The sequence below is a fragment of the Haemaphysalis longicornis genome, unplaced genomic scaffold, assembly GCF_048455015.1.
Source record: "Haemaphysalis longicornis isolate Haplotype H1 unplaced genomic scaffold, Haemaphysalis longicornis Haplotype H1 scaffold_9, whole genome shotgun sequence".
NCBI lineage: Eukaryota > Metazoa > Arthropoda > Arachnida > Ixodida > Ixodidae > Haemaphysalis > Haemaphysalis longicornis.
The window spans coordinates 2,444,938-2,462,567 of NW_027526460.1; the positions used below are offsets into that span (position 1 = coordinate 2,444,938).

Here is a 17,630-nt window from a genome sequence, read left to right on the forward strand (position 1 = left end):
CTCAGCACCACAACGCCTTAGACACTCGGCCACCCGGCGGATTACGGGATTAACTTATTTAACTTCAGTATTTCATTTGCGTGAGTGGGGGGGGGGCGGGGGGGGGGAGGGGTGTTACTGTATATGTGAGTAAATGAAACCCTATGTGGAAATTTTATACTTGATTGACTTGACCGAGAATTTGTGCACTCTAGTAACCGCCATCTTTATTGTCATGACGATTGTTTCGTGGGTCATTTTGGTGGGACACTCCGTCCGAGGCCTGGTTTTTGTGTTTCATATCTTCAATTTCAACGTCGCACCAAGCAAGCCTCTCGTTGTCACTTTAAACAAGGCACAGAGCCTTATTTTCCATCCCGCTCTAGTTTTCCACAACCGCCGGGAAGGTCTTGCTACAAGACAACGTTTCTTTTATATTTAAATTAAATTGTTGAGACATAATATTTGGATTTCTGAACCATATTAACATGCACGGTGAGACAGCTTTAGCCCCTAGGCAACTCAAACTACGTTGGTCAAGCTTAAAATCCGTCTGTTTTTAAACTGCTCTGAAGGATAGCTTCAAATAATTTAGCGTAATACCAGCAGTCATAGTTTCATTTCAGAGCTACGGCCGCTCGATGGAAACAAGGACCTTGTTTCCATAGAGCGGCCGTGTCAGAGCATACACCTAAAAAATTATTAAGCCAAATTGGCATTGCACCAGGCGGCACAGCCGTTTTCCCAAACATTGCCTCCATGGCCGCTGAACAGCTGCTGAAGCGGCGGCGTCATCGCAGCCGTCTTCAACCACGATTACCATTTACTGACCGCATTCCACGAAATCACGTTTTTAGAGATTGCAGAGTGATCTTTCCGGTCACTGGTAATAGTATTACTTTCTCCGTATACGCGAGACAGGACGTTAGTTGAAGCTGCTTTCATGCGGGATGATCCCGGCAACTCCGAAGGCGCCCCGAAGCGGGACCCCGTGAGCCTTCACTAATGATTTTAGGGACCTTAGCCGTCACCGATGTGGGGCGCCCCCACCGAAAGTAGAAGCCGCAACTGGAAACTCCGCGGTCACGCGCTCGCTCATTGCAGACGCGCGTTTCGGCAGGCCAGACCTTGTTTCCATCGAGAAGCCGTGGTCCTGCCTTGACCTTAGTGCGTGAACCGCACCGTTTACATCGCCCCAAAATAAAGACGGCGAAGCTGAACTTTGGCAGGTAAGATAGTGCAAGTTGTGATGTGATAATCATGCTGAAAACTAATCCTTGTCCTATTGAACTTCCTGCGCTTGGTATCGATTTTTATAAAGCATTCGCTTTCATAAAGAACACGCGACATCTTGCCTAAAGGTGAACCCGGTAAATCTAAATGTTCCCATGCGAGTACAAAACACGAAAACGCTGGTGGAGATTTTGCCGCTCGTTAAATTCTCTGGCGGTGAGAATTAACCGCGATCCGTAAACGCGCCTTGTAGCCCAGAGGTAGCTTCGGCGCGTAACAGCCGCCCCCGTACGGACGTGTGGAAACATTTCGGTGCTTCTAACTTGTATCAATGTATCAAAGCCCCGCCTTTTTCTCACGCAGTAAGCAGCACACGACCGTGCGCTCCCCAGGGATAAACGTTCACCGAGTTTGTCGTGGATTTAAAATGAACAAAACAAGGGCGAGTAAGCTGACCATCACTTGGCCCAAAATGTGCAGACATAGCAAGAATAGTTGAAATGCTAGCAATTATAAAAGGGCGGAGCTCACTCACCATGCCCCCAGGTTTCAATGGACGCCCTTGCCGGTGGTCCTAACCAGAGAGCCCCCTGAGAGGTTCGATACCGCGGCGACACCCCGATGTAGTAGGTGGTGCTGGGCTCCAATTCTTGCGCCGTGAATTTTTGCTCTCTGGTTTGCGTGACGAAACACGTGCCACCCTCGTGGCTTCCAGTGCAGAACTGCACTCGGAAGCCTTCGTAAAGACGCGAGTCGGACGACTCAAATGTCCAGGCTATTTCGAATGAGCTCGGGCTCGTAGATTCGACCCTTGTTATTCGGAGCCATGGAGTGCCTACGAAAAGATACGAAGCACAGAACGTAAGGATCCAGATGATCGGGAACAGCGTACACAATGTAAGGTACTTCCGCCTCCCGGGGCAGTATTACAGCGACCATGTCCGTTCACAGTGGCTGCGCGTGCTCGGTTGTCTTCGCTGCCAGATATTAAGTATGCAATGATATTGTAACGGAGCCAAACATAACGAAGTTGTCTTGAAAAAAAAACAAGTTTATTGGAGTGAACTTGTACTCCCCTAATAACTAAAAAAAATACACAGGCGGCGATGCAGCAGCCAACAAAGTAACGTGCGCAGGCGACTGTCGGATATCGAATGACGTGGCGTCTGCCGTGCGGACATTCTTCTTTCGGCGCGGGTGTTTCTCGAACTGTCGAATTACATCGAGAACACTCTAGACAAAAGAAGACTATTCCAGGCTAGTGACGGTAGGGCGAAACAGTCTCGCTATCAAGTGAGATAACCCGTGCGGCATAACAAAGAAAGAATTAAACATCCGGTTCACTCGGGACACAGATAACACAGGCCGGCGCAGCCGGGTGGCAAAAGCAAGAAGATAAATAAACAAATCTAATGCACGGTTCGCGGCAATATGCTTACTGGGAGAATAAGATTCGCGGCACGTTAAGATGCCCTATAATCTGTTCAGCCAAGCTGTAAAGTGGTTCATTTAATAACATTCTAGCGAATGCCTTTGACACGCACTGTTCAAAGTACCGCGAGAGCTTGGGCTCTGAGAGAGTAAACTACGGTCATTTATATGCAACTAATGTGCACAAAACTGTGTTGTTGTCGCCGAATGTCACTGGTGTTGAAAGCGAACCAGGGCGCTTTCACTTCTGTACCAGTAAAGCAGAGTGCTTGAAGGACTCTGGTTTAAGAAACAAAATGATGCGGCATGCTGCGATCGACTCGCCCACACATTCCGAATAACGCTATAAAATAAAGAACGTTTGCCAGCCGCCACCGGGGTGGCGTATATAGTGGAGGCGCTCTCCTAGCTATGCATGCGCGAGGTCACGGTTCCGACTTTTCGCTCCATCCCCCAACAAATTTCATTCATAGCCTACCCTCAAATGGCGTGACGAACGTTGTGTTCACCGATTCGCTGCAAGCGTCTGCCGAGCAGCCTTCCAGAATGGCAACGTAGTAGGACCAGGGCTTGAGGCCAGTGACGGCAATGGTGTGCCTTGCAGAGTTTTTTTGCGTTCCGTCAAACTTGTAGCTGTGGTTGTTGAAGGTACTGCCTTCGGGCTGGAACAACACTCCTAAAAGTCAAGTCAAACACTGGTACTGAAAGCGCGTATGCCAATCTAAGCTATGCGGCCTTTGTTTGACTTTCTACACGCGTGCTACAAATAAAGCGCTGCCATACGAGCAGCCTATAATAGTTCGCTGGTGCTGGGCGTGCGCTGCAGTAGACGCCATTGTTGTCAGGTGATGTCTGCGCGTCGCTTGCTGATCTCCGCGCTGGTCTAAAGGCATAGCCATATTGACAGTGCACCAAGATACGCGTAGATTAACGTGCATTGCATTTGCACGCAATGTAAAATATACGCAGGAAGCGTGACATGCTGCAAATATATACTCACCGAAACTTCAGCGACCGTCACCTGGAAAAGGCAGAAATAGGGGATAATATGCACTGAAAAAGCGTGGTAGTGCGGTCCTGTTGGCACATACTGAACATTTGAGCAAAGCGCTTGAGCGGATGCGCGGAACAGTGACTACGCGGAATATGCAACGCGGAACACATTCTTCCACGAAATTTTTGCGATACCCAATGGCGTAAGTGGTTTGTCACGGCGCGAATGGAAAATCTAGGATCAGTGAAATATCACGACGACACACGGGCTTCCTGCTACGACATTGTGCCTGGAACAACTGGATCTTTAGCAGACCTTCATCGCCGCCAAAAGCCATAAAATCAAAGTAGAGCCAAGGTTCATGAAAGTGCGTTAGCTCATTGAAGTTTCAGATTGTTTGCTAATAAAGAAAATTTTCCGCCAATTTGCACTGCTGTTTTTTTGAAGCCCGACTTTTTACACAAAGCAGCCCTAGCTATGCGACTGCCTAATTCGTTTTGTGTGTGCGTGTGCGCACGTATGCGCATGTGCGTGTGCGCGTGTACGCGCATGTGCGTGCGCGTGTGTCCGTGTGCGTGTGCCTGTGCCTGTGCGTGCGTATGTGTGCGTTTGCGTGTGACTGTGTGCGTGCGTGTGCGCGTGTGGGCGCGTACGCGTGCGTGCGTGTGTGTGTGCGCGTGCGCACGTGTGGGTGTGCACGTGCGTGCGTGCGTGCGTGCGTGCGTGCGTGCGTGCGTGCGTGCGTGTGTGTGTGTGTGTGTTTGTGTGTTTGTGTGTGTGTGTGTGTGTGTGTGTGTGTGTGTGTGTGTGTGTGTGTGTGTGTGTGTGTGTGTGTGTGTGTGTGTGTGTGTGTGTGTGTGTGTGTGTGTGTGTGTGTGTGTGTGTGTGTGTGTGTGTGTGTGTGTGTGTGTGTGTGTGTGTGTGTGTGTGTGTGTGTGTGTGTGTGTGTGTGTGTGTGTGTGTGTGTGTGTGTGTGTGTGTGTGTGTGTGTGTGTGTGTGTGTGTGTGTGTGTGTGTGTGTGTGTGTGTGTGTGTGTGTGTGTGTGTGTGTGTGTGTGTGTGTGTGTGTGTGTGTGTGTGTGTGTGTGTGTGTGTGTGTGTGTGTGTGTGTGTGTGTGTGTGTGTGTGTGTGTGTGTGTGTGTGTGTGTGTGTGTGTGTGTGTGTGTGTGTGTGTGTGTGTGTGTGTGTGTGTGTGTGTGTGTGTGTGTGTGTGTGTGTGTGTGTGTGTGTGTGTGTGTGTGTGTGTGTGTGTGTGTGTGTGTGTGTGTGTGTGTGTGTGTGTGTGTGTGTGTGTGTGTGTGTGTGTGTGTGTGTGTGTGTGTGTGTGTGTGTGTGTGTGTGTGTGTGTGTGTGTGTGTGTGTGTGTGTGTGTGTGTGTGTGTGTGTGTGTGTGTGTGTGTGTGTGTGTGTGTGTGTGTGTGTGTGTGTGTGTGTGTGTGTGTGTGTGTGTGTGTGTGTGTGTGTGTGTGTGTGTGTGTGTGTGTGTGTGTGTGTGTGTGTGTGTGTGTGTGTGTGTGTGTGTGTGTGTGTGTGTGTGTGTGTGTGTGTGTGTGTGTGTGTGTGTGTGTGTGTGTGTGTGTGTGTGTGTGTGTGTGTGTGTGTGTGTGTGTGTGTGTGTGTGTGTGTGTGTGTGTGTGTGTGTGTGTGTGTGTGTGTGTGTGTGTGTGTGTGTGTGTGTGTGTGTGTGTGTGTGTGTGTGTGTGTGTGTGTGTGTGTGTGTGTGTGTGTGTGTGTGTGTGTGTGTGTGTGTGTGTGTGTGTGTGTGGGTGTGGGTGTGGGTGTGGGTGTGGGTGTGGGTGTGGGTGGGTGGGTGGGTGGGTGGGTGGGTGGGTGGGTGGGTGGGTGGGTGGGTGGGTGGGTGGGTGTGTGGGTGTGGGTGTGTGTGTGTGTGAAAGAGAGAGAACAACGTACGCTAATGCGGCTTCTTTGTGTTAAACGTTGGGATTCACAACGCTGTGGTGATTTACGATTGGTCAGTCAAGCTCATTACGAATTATTGGCATGGTCGAACTATACGGGCTTGATGATAGAGCGACTACACCGCTGTTCTGACTTCGTGAAATCAGTGAAGCTGTGCGGCAGCAACTGCCCAGTCACCGCGGCGGCTGTCTTTGCAGCCAAAAATGTAAATCAAGTTAGCCTATGTCGGTATATCACAGTGACGCGTTCGGGCGTTTCCCAGTGGGCACAGCCGAGCGACACATTGCGCCACTCAGTGCATGCATCTGAACCTATATTTCCGCCCTTCTGATTTCGTATTTAAACGAGTAGGACCGGCTGGTCTCGCGGTGTAGAGGTTCCGCTTCTGTATAGCCAATGTGTGAACAGTAGTTCAAATCCCATGAGCAGACTCTTTTTGTTGTTTGTTTGGTGTGGTACTTATTTGTAAAGAAATGATTTTCTTTTACCAGATGTGCACATGTAATACATTTAAGTCGCCTTTGTGCACTATAAATATGGATTCGGGTATCCTTTCCTTTGGGCTAGTTCCAGCCGCTGTTTCTTTTACGTTTTGGGAGTTTTTTTCTGCGGTTGTTTCGGTTTCTGAAGTGGCTTCGTCTACTTATGTTGAAGATATTTTTTGTATGTGACCGTGGTGTTATTCGTGTTGGGCGAGGTTTGGTTCACACTTTTTAGATTTGGCGGTTTTGTCCAGATTAGGTCGGTGTCAACTCTTTATATGTGTTACCGAGCGTCTGGCTGTGCAAGCTTCGTTCGGTAAGGACCGGACGAGGAGTGTGTGTAAATGTTTTACTGTGGTTTGTGAGTCTCTGAAGATCCACGGAGTTGCTGTTTAACCACTAGTAGAAAGTGACATTGCACTGTCGTCCACTGTTTAGTTAGGCTCACGATATTGCAGTAGTTCCCATTTCACTCTAAAGAATGGAACTGGCTACGGCCTTCTATTTTCTTATTCACGAGTTTTGGAGGCGACTCAAGGGAGACTAAAGCGACTAGGCGACTCAAACAGCAAATGGTTAAAATATTATGCGCATACTTGCCTTGAATACATCTGCTGGTTGCGAGGAACGCCATGAAAGGACAGCGCTATTGGATTGAACGCTGTACACCGATATCTCGTAGGAATCTGTAAGGAGGTCAAGTGTGAAAGGATTAGGCGCTTGAAATTGATGTTTTACAGGACCGCAAACCACGCATTTAGGAATGGCTACTGCAATTACTTCCTAAAATCGCACAATTGTGTACGGGCTCACTTATCCGGGTATTTTTCGCGAGAAAAGTTTCCATGCGCTTGGCATTCAACACAGCGCGCTTGTGAAACACGGGATGCTGCTGAGATGGAGGCCGCACCCCTTCAGCTGTCGGCCGCTCATGGGACAGACGTGAAAAATCGAAATGCATCCGTTGGCGAAACATACGCTTTATCCGCCTTACGTTTTCGCGTGGCTTCGACGTGTCTCCCACTCGTTGCGCCGCTGCTGCCGTCTATGGCAAGTTTCGGGGTCCGTACGTTGGCACGCTTGGGGACTGCGTTCTTCCGCTCAGTTAATGTTTTGCTGTGTTTTAAAGCAACCTTTTTACCTCTACCCCCCAAGGGTTCTTTCGCGACCGTTGGTGTCACCAGAAAACTCCAGCGAACAAATAAAAGAATTTACTGGCACCATGGGGAATCGAACCTGGAACTAATAGACTAACAAAGCGAGAGCCCGTTATCTTGCCGATTTAGCTACGAGCCCACGCGAAGACTGGGAAGACAAGTGATGTACTCACCAAGCACATCTACGGGTTTACCCCCTGCGTTCTCGCTGAATGCCACGTGAAAGCGTCACGCGACCACTCACGCACGTCTAGCGGCCCTGTGTGCACCTTGCTCATGTGCTAAGAGTTACAAAAATAAAAGGAAGCTCACGTCAATGCATGGCATCTCACTTCTAGTACGCCAATGTGCTAAAGCCTGTGGCCTCCAGGGTTCACGTAAACAATCACAGCTCCTTGTCGTCCGCCTCACGCCCAAACCAAGGAATACATTCAAATACTCCTTGATGACCAGGCCATCACTCCAAGCCCCAGCATCAAGATCCTGGGCCTACATCCCGAGGCTAACACCAAGAGTGACGTCTCCTTGCAGCGCCTCAAAAACAGCATTAATCAAATCATACACATGATCAGGCGAGTTGCCACCAAGAAGCCAGGCCTAGAGGAATCCGGTACCTTTCGATTAATTGAAGCTTTTGTCCTCTAGAGAGCTACTTACGTCAACCCTCTGTCTTCTTCTCGACAAGGAAGACATAGAGATGCTTTATATAATGATTAGAAAGGCGCTCGAAAAGGCCATTGGTCGTCTCAGGAGTGCGTCCACACAGAGGCTGCTTAGCACGCGGTTCCACAACACGGTGGAAAAGCTGATAGAAGGCCATCATTCTAACCAGTAGGTCCAATTTAGAACTGCGACGGTTAACCGCATGCTTCACCAGATTGGCTGGGCCACCCAGAATGTCACTCCGGTTGACGTACTCCCAGACTCTTGACGACTAAAACTAAAGATGCTCCCTTCGCTTAGAAATATGAACCCCTCACATGACGAGGGTCACCGAAAAGCGCGGGCTCAAGCGCTAAACACCACCCTCGGTGGGGATCATGCAGTTATCTACACAGACGCCTCCACACATCGAGGGCAGCAATACGCCATCATAGTGGCTACCTCCAGAACCAACCTTCTTGCGTGTACCTCACTTAGGACGCAAAAAATGACGGCAGCAGAGAGGCAGCCATCACCTTGGCTCTCGCTCATCCAGGGGTTCGGAGGGTAGTCATCGATTCCCAGCAAGCCTACTGGAATAACCAGTAGGGTTGGGTGTCCTGACTTGCACTCCGTGTGCTAGAAAAACTCTCCAAGCGGTTCCATTTAGCTCATCTGGACACGCGCTCACGCTTCAATGGAGGGCACCAAACACGGCCGCCAACAAGCCTCCGCTTTTACCTCCCGTGCTATGGTGCTGCACGAGGACAGTCACCCGCTTGTCACGTTCAGGGAGATAACCTAGCATCATCGCCTTCTGACACAGACCGTACCTTCGCCTTACCCTCACCTTTCCAGAGAACAACAAATTACCCTACGGCTCATACAAACCGGGCTCCTTCGCACAGCCTGCACTTCTTCACTTAATGTATCCCAATCGCTACGACCCTGAAAGTCAGTTTTGCTCAGAAGTAGGAACACTCCGCCCCGTAATCGGGGTGTGCGACTTTAGCCCTGAGCACCGTCCTCTCTTTCCGTCAACTACCCAACAAGAGCAATGGGAGATGCTGCTGTCCAGGCCCTCTCTACCTACCCAGCTTCAGCGGGTGGACAGAACACAGGCCGCGCCGACTGCATATGGGCCCCACAGAAGAAGGAATCACTCCCCAGGGCTGCACTCTGGACCGTTCAGAAATGTGTACAGAAGTATTTCTTCCTGCTCCTCTTTCTCTGCCGCAAATCTCGTCGCCTCCGTCCGCGGCGCAGAGACGGGGAAGACAGATCGTCTAACACCAGGTTGGAGCTTACTTTAATTTTATAAAAAAGTTTCCCCTCTTGTGCTACACGAATACAACTCAACCAAACACCGTTCATGCTTCATGCATTGATTTAACCTTAACAAGAATATCTCTTTGAAGTAATAAATGTTGTGGTTAAGTGCATTTCACTTCTCTCTGGTTTTGCTGTTTGGAGAGTGATGTGAGTGAATTTAAGTGACGTGGCAAGTGTAATTGGTATGGGTGCCGTTTACAGCTTTGCTTTCCAACCACATTCACGGGGTGGATTGGCGCGATTTTTTTCCGCTTTCTTACGCTCGTCGAATTATAAGGACGGTGGCGCGATCTCTACGTCTCACACTAAGGACCCATACGATTGGTGGGTGGAGGCAATGACGTTTTATACAGCGTGGATACGCCAATCACGGCGCAGTCTGTAGTGGGCCTCACAGTTGGCCGCGGAAGAGCGCGCCGCGTTGCTCAATTTTAGGGGTGGGGGATGGGGGAGGAGCATTGCGGTGCTTGAGGAGTGTATACGCAACTCTGGAAAGGGCGGCGGCATAGAGAGGAGTATAAAGTGGGGTGCAATCATACTCCCTCCTTGGATGGCCGTGCTTCACTGCGCAACACACAATTCGGGAAGGCCAGCTTACAAAGACCAAGTTTACAACCGCCCCCTTAAAGGAGCCATGAAGAGAAAACACAAGTTTGGTTCATTCAAAAGATTGTCTCGTTAGAATCATACTGACACCACTTTTAACGTAAACTTCGCTCAAATAAGCTACATAATTAGGAAAAACGGGAATGGTCATGCGACCCACCAGCTCATTTCCCGCAACAGAACCTATGTCGTCACATGAGCTAAGCTCTGCGATTGGCGGAGGCTGACAGAAGCAGACGCAAATTAGGTAGAACTTACAAACTCGACGAACGAGCGATTTGCGCTTAAATTTAGGGCACATTCTTTACAAGGCAATAAGAATGATGGGACAAAAAAAAAACAGTGGAAGTTACGAAAGCACAAGTAAACATAGAAGTACTGATGCGTTCTGCTGTTCGTACTGCTCACAGCATGCTTGGTTTAGCTGCACAGCACTACGGGGCTTGGGGTTGTCTCAGACGACACTGGCCGATTGACGCAAGCAACGGTGTCTTACGTGACCCCATTTGTCGAGCGAGCACTGTTTCAGGGAACGAATATTTTCTCCCAGAACAAAAACAAGCCAGGTTTAAATGCGGGCAAAAACAAACCAAACGCTTGCCACGGTATGGTGGCGCCATCTAGGTTACGGAACGTAAAGAAACGCGGGAACAAACCAACACAGCTGTACAGGGTGGAGACAACCTTTGAACGGTCCCGTGCCGCCGCAATTGGGCCAACGGGCTCAACGCGTTATTCTTTTCGTTTCCCACGAGACCTAGCAACGCGAAACAGACAATATGATTCAAACTTCTTCAGTAAACCGCGTTGCGGCGATAATTTTAGCGCGGTTTTGACACAATGACTTGCTTCGGCGGCGAGCGAGCAACCGAAAATGGCGGCGCCAGCGTATACGTGTCTCTACCCTGTACGGCGGATGCGTGAATGAAGGTACTCTAGGCTGCAGAGCGGTCGGTTCCAGTGATGTCACTTGGGACCACGAAAACGCACGATTGAGCGGGAAAATCAAAATTTTAACCTAAATTGTTTAATTTCTCAGTGAATAAATCACCGTTTGTATCCGGACAAGCGCTGGGGGCACTATAAAACACGAAATCTTTCGAATAAAACCAACTTGCATTTTCTCTTCATGGCTCCTTTAAGGTCGCCTTCACCTCCACACACAAATGCATTTCAGGGAAAACATTTTTCCAGAAGCAATATAGGCCGCCGTAAATTAAGATACTGTTACGAGAGGACGAAGAAGCGATCGGTGGACATGGCTTTGTGGCTCCAGCCCCCGACGACGAAAAAGCTGTGTGCGGGCGCAGCCTGCGCGGGCTCCGTCACGGTAGCCTCGTAAATAGTGTAACTAGTTACTAGATCGTTCCCGTCTACCGTGGTTCGGGTCACCTTCACCCTTCCGCCACGTAAGAATATGGAGGCCCTAGGACCTGCACATCGGTATGCGTTACTGTGGAAGCCTTATCAGAGATAGCTCGAGTAAAGCGTCCACACCACAGCGAAACCTGGGGAATGGGACATATATAGCTTCGCTGTAAAATATTGCGCCGTTCCATTGTATGAAGATGGATAAATGAGCAGCGAAGTTGACCGAGCTGACGCAGTACTTTGAACAAACTGACCAACTCGGGGCGACGATAGATTTATTTCTGCTACTGAATGTGCACTCGAGAAACGACTCTGGCCTTTACCGTAGCATGCGGGCCGTACTGTTGTGAAAATTAGACCGATTTAGTTGGGCGTACGCCCCGGAGTACACCCCAGAGAGGCGGTTGGCAACTGCGCATGAGCAGTACGCTACGTATTCGCCCCGATAATGCGTTAGTACGCGCAATGGCTTTCGGGGCCGTTTGCTGAACGCTCCGGCCACTCTCGCGAGATCTCGCGAGGCAACTTCCGAAATGGCGGCTACTCCGGAAGTGCCGGCGGCAGCAAGCGAGAGTGCCTGTGCCCTGGCTGAAAACGCGGACGGTCGCGTGTGTTTCTCATTAGGAGACAACGTTTCAGTTCTAACAGGCATACCGGCCAGAAACGAACGACCAACCCGGAAGGCTTCCGAAGCGGCTGGTGGTGTTCGTGTGCGTGTAGCGATGGCGGAATGCGCGCAGTGTTTTGTAGCGTAAGCTACACTGGCCGAGGTTGCGCAGTTTCGCGTAGAGCATGAAGGGCCATGCTGCGCAAGTGCGAGGAGCATTGGATTGAATTGGATTGGATTGGATTTGGATTGGATTGTGCTGGATTCAATTGGATTCCAGTCCAATCCAATTGGAGCACGGGTGTGTAGAGTATTGGGTCTGCGCAATCGCCGGTCTGCGCATTCCAGAGGAGTGACGTCATAGCTGCGGCAGACGCACTGGCTCGGGCGCGTGCCCAGCTGTGCGCCTCCGTTGCGCACTAGCCAAGTCTGAGGCTTGATTGATTGATTGATTGTAGGGTTTAACGCGCCGACGCAACGCAGGCGATGAGGCGCGCCGTAGTGGAGGGCTCCGGATTAATTTTGACCACCTGGGGATCTTTATCGTGCGCCGAAATCTCGTACACACGGGCGTTTTTGCTTTTCGCCTCCATCAGAAAAGCGGCCGCCGCGGCCGGGAATCGAACCCGCGACCTGAGGCTGCGCCGTAGCCTCTTGATAGCCGTTTCGCCTGGCTCCTGGAGAGCTGTGCTGCGCATGCGCGAACAGTAGTGACTGAACTGGATTGGACTGGACCGGACCGGACCGGACCGGACCGGACTGGACTGGACTGGACTGGATTGGATTGGATTGGATTGGATTGGATTGGATTGGATTGCTGAACCTTGGCTCACGCTGCTTATATCCTGGCATAGCCGAGCTAAGCCACTGCTAATTTTTTAGTGTTTGTGCGGCTCGGCGGCCCCCATTTGGGGCATTCAAGAATTTTCTCCTGGGCCATCGTGGCACCCTTGCGTGTAAGCTGAGAGCCATGCGCTACGTGTGTGAAGTGCGAACGGTTTATGGTTGGACTCCCCAAATGAGAAGTGAGTAATAGGGATGATTCGTATAATTCGTTCAGTTGCGACTCCCGAGTTCCGGTGAATCGCTAAACCGCCGTGCCAGGCTATCTGCTGTTTAATTTAGCGCGTCGCATACGGTGTGCAGCATTTGTCGCGCTGACCCGGCTTATTTCGGTGCAGAATAAAATGGGTATGCCGAGCACTGCCTGTTGTGTTAAAATGTTGGGGTTGCATGACTGGCGGGTATATGGTATTTCCGCCAAAGATTGGAGAAAGGTAAGAGGGTTTTTCCCAGCAATTGGAGCCAAGCTAACGCATTGAATTAAAAAAAAAAAACACTCCCTGATGAGCTGCTTTGGGTACTTCGCATTGGTTTCAACAGATGGCACCGCAAGCGCTAGCACACGCAACTAGAAAACGCTAGGCGCGTCGCGACGAGCGTACGCTCTGCTTTAACCCCTCCCCCTCAATACGCTAAAGCCCAGATGTCCAACTAAATCTGTCTGTTAGCTGCGCAACGCCAACGATGTGGTGCCGTTCTCCCGTGCTCGGTTTGCAGGGTTCAATTTTCAGCCCTGGTGGGTGCCGCTGCGCACATTGGCAGATGCATCAGTCCACAGCAGCGACCTATAAGCAAACGAACGAACTAGCGAGCGAAAGCGTGCACACCGAAACACCTCACGCTATGGGACGCCTAGCGCTTTAAAGACACGGGGAGCGTTGGAATTTTGCTCCAGCTAGAGCAGTACCGCCACCTCGGTACTCGGGAAGCCGCAGGAGATCTCTAGCCACACATGTGATTGGAGTGCGGGCAAAAACAGGGCGCGCTGTGCTCTTCCTGACGAACCAGGCAAATACACGGTACCTTAGCTGCATATATACAGACCCGCTGTAAACAATTATGGGGCGAGAAATGTTGCAGAGTGTAGTGCTGCGGCCGTAAAGGGACCCTACAACGCTTTTTTCAACTTTTTTCTTAATCTTAATTGCTTGCAGAGTGCAGTTAACACCCAGTATTTTAGAGAGGCGGTCGCAAAGTACCTCAGCGAAAAATTACGGCTCTATACCCTTTTCTCTTTTCCCGGTCTTAGCGTTCTTCGAGCGCTGGAATTGCGTCATTAAAGCGGTGCAGTGGCTATTGGTCGGCTTGCTTTCACTTCCAACAATTTACCCATTCGATAGCCACTTCAGAAAAAAGAGTCACACACACACAAAAAAAAAAAATTGGCCGCGTATCTGCTCCTTTCGTTGCACATGTCGAAAACAGACAATAGTCTTTGTCGACATTTGCCAAGTAAATGCCTATGCTTTCCCGCTCACCTGTCATGCTGTTCCTCTTCCGTCGCGCTCCTCCAAAGGTAAACACTCTAAAGGTTTGCTCAAGTTAATTTAAATTTACCCGCCTTCCATTGCTACAGGCCGGGTTCCTCGATGCCAACGGTGCAGTACGGCGGAGACGCGCGTGAATCGAGGCACCCTACTTCAACGTTTATAGAACCACGTCGCCCTGCTCCAGGTGCGTTCCAAGCAGAACGTGTAACCTATCTAGTGGAACCTTTTGTTGCTGTTGCCGTGTGATTTCTCAAATGCCGCCACGAGGTAGCGCGGCCAGCAGCAGGCGGCGGTTTTCTGCAGTACAGTGGACTCTCGTTAAACGGAACCTCCAGGGACCGGGAAAAGATGTTCCGTTTATCAGGAGTTTCGTTTGGAGAGAGAATAGATTCATCATCGTTCCATCCTCCTGACGCCGCTTGGGGATGGCGTACTTCATCGCAAGCGCCGTTTCGGTGAAGCGACCGCTCTCGAATTTGTTGATTACCTCCATCTTCTTGGACAACGCAAGTGCATTGTGCGGTCGTTTCTGCGCTGCCACCATATGCTGGTTTCGGGACGAAAGGTCACATGTGACACCGCACAAGGTCAGAAACCGCCGTACAAAGTCAGAGAAAATCAGAAACCGCCGGAGACGGAAACCGGAAAATATCCGGGACGAGAGGGGGGGAACAGTGATGCGTACCGCAATTGCGCGGCGCTTGCCCAAATAGTTGCGGTTTGGAGTCTGTTTTCGGTTCCGTTTACGCGGTGGTCGGAAAATTTGAGTTCCGGATAACGAAACTTTTTTTTACATTGCCTTAATACAAAACCAACCAATTGTGAAGCGTTTGTTCCATTTAAACGGTAGTTCCGTTTAACCGATTTCCGTTTATCGAGATTCCACTATTTATGTAAAATATCATTTGCTATCGCCAAAACCAAGCATCCATGAATTTTTAATAAAGGAACACTGCAAGCATCACTTATGCATTGATGTTCTGCCTTATGTTTGCGTAATGTCTTGATCTTGTTCAACAATGTTGACAAGTATGAACATTGACACCGGACATAGACGTTTAGATCTGGCTGTGAGTATATAGTAAGACTATTGCGCAGATTTTGTTTCAGTTTAGCCGGGTGGCTGAATCGAGTCACAGACTGATAGACAGACAGACAAACAGGCATACAGACAGGCCAAAATTTCTGGTTTTAAGTAGCCCAAGAAAGACTATCGTCTTAAAAAAAAAACAAAAAAACGACGGGCCATCTCCACTAACGTGAAACATGGGGAGGGGCGAAGCATAAAGTGTATAGCTGTATTCTTGGCACCTTGGCGTTTTTTCCAACGGAGATGAAACCGTTGGGGGTAGAGGTAAACAGATTTGCTGTAAAAGTCCCGTGTGTTTAAAGCATGAAGCGTTCTAGCGCGAGGCGTAAACGAGTGTCCCGGTATTTGATTACCGTGACTACATGAGACGACGGCTACGATGACGACATGCGAATACGACAGTTTTAGCCCCTGAGGGGCTTGGCCCCTAAAAAAACCAACAACGGGAAGCGTATCTGCTCCGACAAACAAATCACGCAGTGCCGCTCTGTGCTGGCGATAGCCATAGCTTTCGCAGTGCTTCCAGACGCAGCAGAAAGAGGAAAAACGTTTGTCGGAAGTGTTGCGAATTCTCTTGAAGGTATCTTACGTCTAAGCCATTGTTGGGCGCTGTCCTAGCCCAACAACGTGTACAGCGCCATGTTTCTATGCATCAGCTTGAAACGAATGTTCTTTAGGCCATACTTTTCATACTTTGCGCAAGGCAACGCTGAACGCAGTGGTTGAGAGTGGTGCTGTGCCCGTGCGTGTGCGTGCGTGCGCGCGTGTGTGTGCGTGTCCGCGTGTGCGTGCGTGTCCGCGTGTGCGTGCGTGCGTGCGTCCGCGTGCGTGTGTGTGTGTGTGCGTGTGCGTGTGTGTGTGTGTGTGTGTGTGTGTGTGTGTGTGTGTGTGTGTGTGTGTGTGTGTGTGTGTGTGTGCGTGTGTGTGTGTGTGTGTGTGTTTCTGCAGCAGCTTCCGGCCACGACTCTATGTCTCTACAAATTGCGAGTTTAACCTGATCATAATGTATATTTTGCATCCGTTGGGCCCCTCCCGTATTGTTCCGAAGTTGACTCAATTTGATAACACTAAATTCTATGCTGCCAAAAGGACCATAATTCACACACCGACTAATTCTGGCAAAAGGATGGTGTAATCAACACACGTAAGTCTTTCACTCTCAGCTTTGGTTGTTAGTTGTGGTTTGCGGGAAAGGAAAAGGAAAGGAACTGCACTGGGGATATTCTGAGCTCGGCAGGGAGCTCAGTGCGGGGAAGGGAAGTAGAGCTGGAGTGAAAGGATAAACTAGAGAGAGAGTGTGTGTGTGTCGTTAAGGTGGGGCTGCTTATTCATTTCGACTAGACATGACGAAGAACACTGCGAATTGCACTCGTCTTGTGAATGTCCCCTCTGTTCCTTTTCGCCGTTTGTAACCAATCAGCGCAGTGGCAATGAATCTGCCACTCCCGAGACACTTCGAGGGAGGGCTGGTTGCACGGTACGAGCACTAAGCTAGTAAGGCCGCTGCTGCAGCATACGGGGCTCACCCAACGGCACGCTGACTTCTACTTCCAGTTCGGGGCCCTCGAGCGTGGCTCCCGAAGTGCCCGCACCTACGGCGCTGACGTAGACGCGGTAGTCCCAGCCGCCCTGCAGCGGCAGCGTGGCGTTGAGCGAGTTCTCCTCGGGGGACCAGTCCTCGTCCAGGGACATGTCGAGCTCTCCACGCGAGCCTCGGCCCCGCCCCGTCGGTTCCCAGCGCACGCGGAACGCGAGGGCGTCGCTGTTCCAGGACGACGGACCCACGATGCTGAGCGCCACGTTGCGCTGCTGGGCGGAGAGCACGGACACCAGGCCGGGTACCTCTGGCGCTACGGGGGCAGGAGGCAGGATTCACAAAATGGTTCGTCATACGGTATCTTCACCCTTCTTCATCCGCAGAGGACCACAAAGCCTTGATGTCGTTCAGAGGACCCGGGGATTTCATACACCCCCTCCCTTCCACCCCCCCCCCCCCCCCAAAAAAAAAAAAAATTTCAACAACCCCCCAAAAGAGAACACAACCACGAAAACGTCGCCCAGGGATTTATACATCCCCCAAAAGCCCCCCAACACTCCCGAGAAGGGTTTCTTCATCCCTAAAAATTGAAATTCTGGACAAACCCCCGACAGGGCCTCGCATGTTCTACAGAAGGTTGCCAACAAATGCGGAATAAAAGTAGCCTTGTCAAGACCCGCTGGCAGGGAAAAACAAGAAATGCGCGAAGGGTGCAAAAGAATTTCGCCGTGGTTGGACGCTGTTGAAACAAGTTTTTTGAGCGATAGCTCTGTTTTCACACCGGGAGCTTGCAGTGAACGCGCACACAATTGCACCGCAAGAAAAACACAGACGCTGCATGCTCGGCGAATTGGCGCTGTGGGAAGGTGCAGTGAACTACTCCCCTTGGAATGAACCAGCAATGATTACAGGCTT

The 17,630-nt window shown here is 50.5% G+C and overlaps 2 protein-coding genes across 8 annotated transcripts in view; one reads left to right on the forward strand and one right to left on the reverse strand.

Moving 5' to 3' along the window:
* LOC144152612 (E3 ubiquitin-protein ligase SHPRH) overlaps positions 1 to 17,630 on the forward strand; it is a 1,006,539-nt gene that overhangs the window by 314,212 nt on the left and 674,697 nt on the right. The gene's annotated exons all lie outside the window — the stretch shown is intronic.
* LOC144153605 (uncharacterized) overlaps positions 1 to 17,630 on the reverse strand; it is a 36,110-nt gene that overhangs the window by 16,027 nt on the left and 2,453 nt on the right. For 3 of the 4 annotated variants that reach the window (XM_077685254.1, XM_077685252.1, XM_077685250.1), the window contains 5 exons: positions 16,705 to 17,028; positions 6,641 to 6,726; positions 3,644 to 3,664; positions 3,122 to 3,305; positions 1,748 to 2,047 (listed from right to left, as the gene is read on the reverse strand). In XM_077685254.1, the coding sequence (XP_077541380.1) occupies positions 1,748 to 2,047; positions 3,122 to 3,305; positions 3,644 to 3,664; positions 6,641 to 6,726; positions 16,705 to 17,028 (915 nt within the window). The remainder of the gene's footprint in view (positions 1 to 1,747; positions 2,048 to 3,121; positions 3,306 to 3,643; positions 3,665 to 6,640; positions 6,727 to 16,704; positions 17,029 to 17,630) is intronic. The other variant, XM_077685253.1, reaches the window with a different exon arrangement.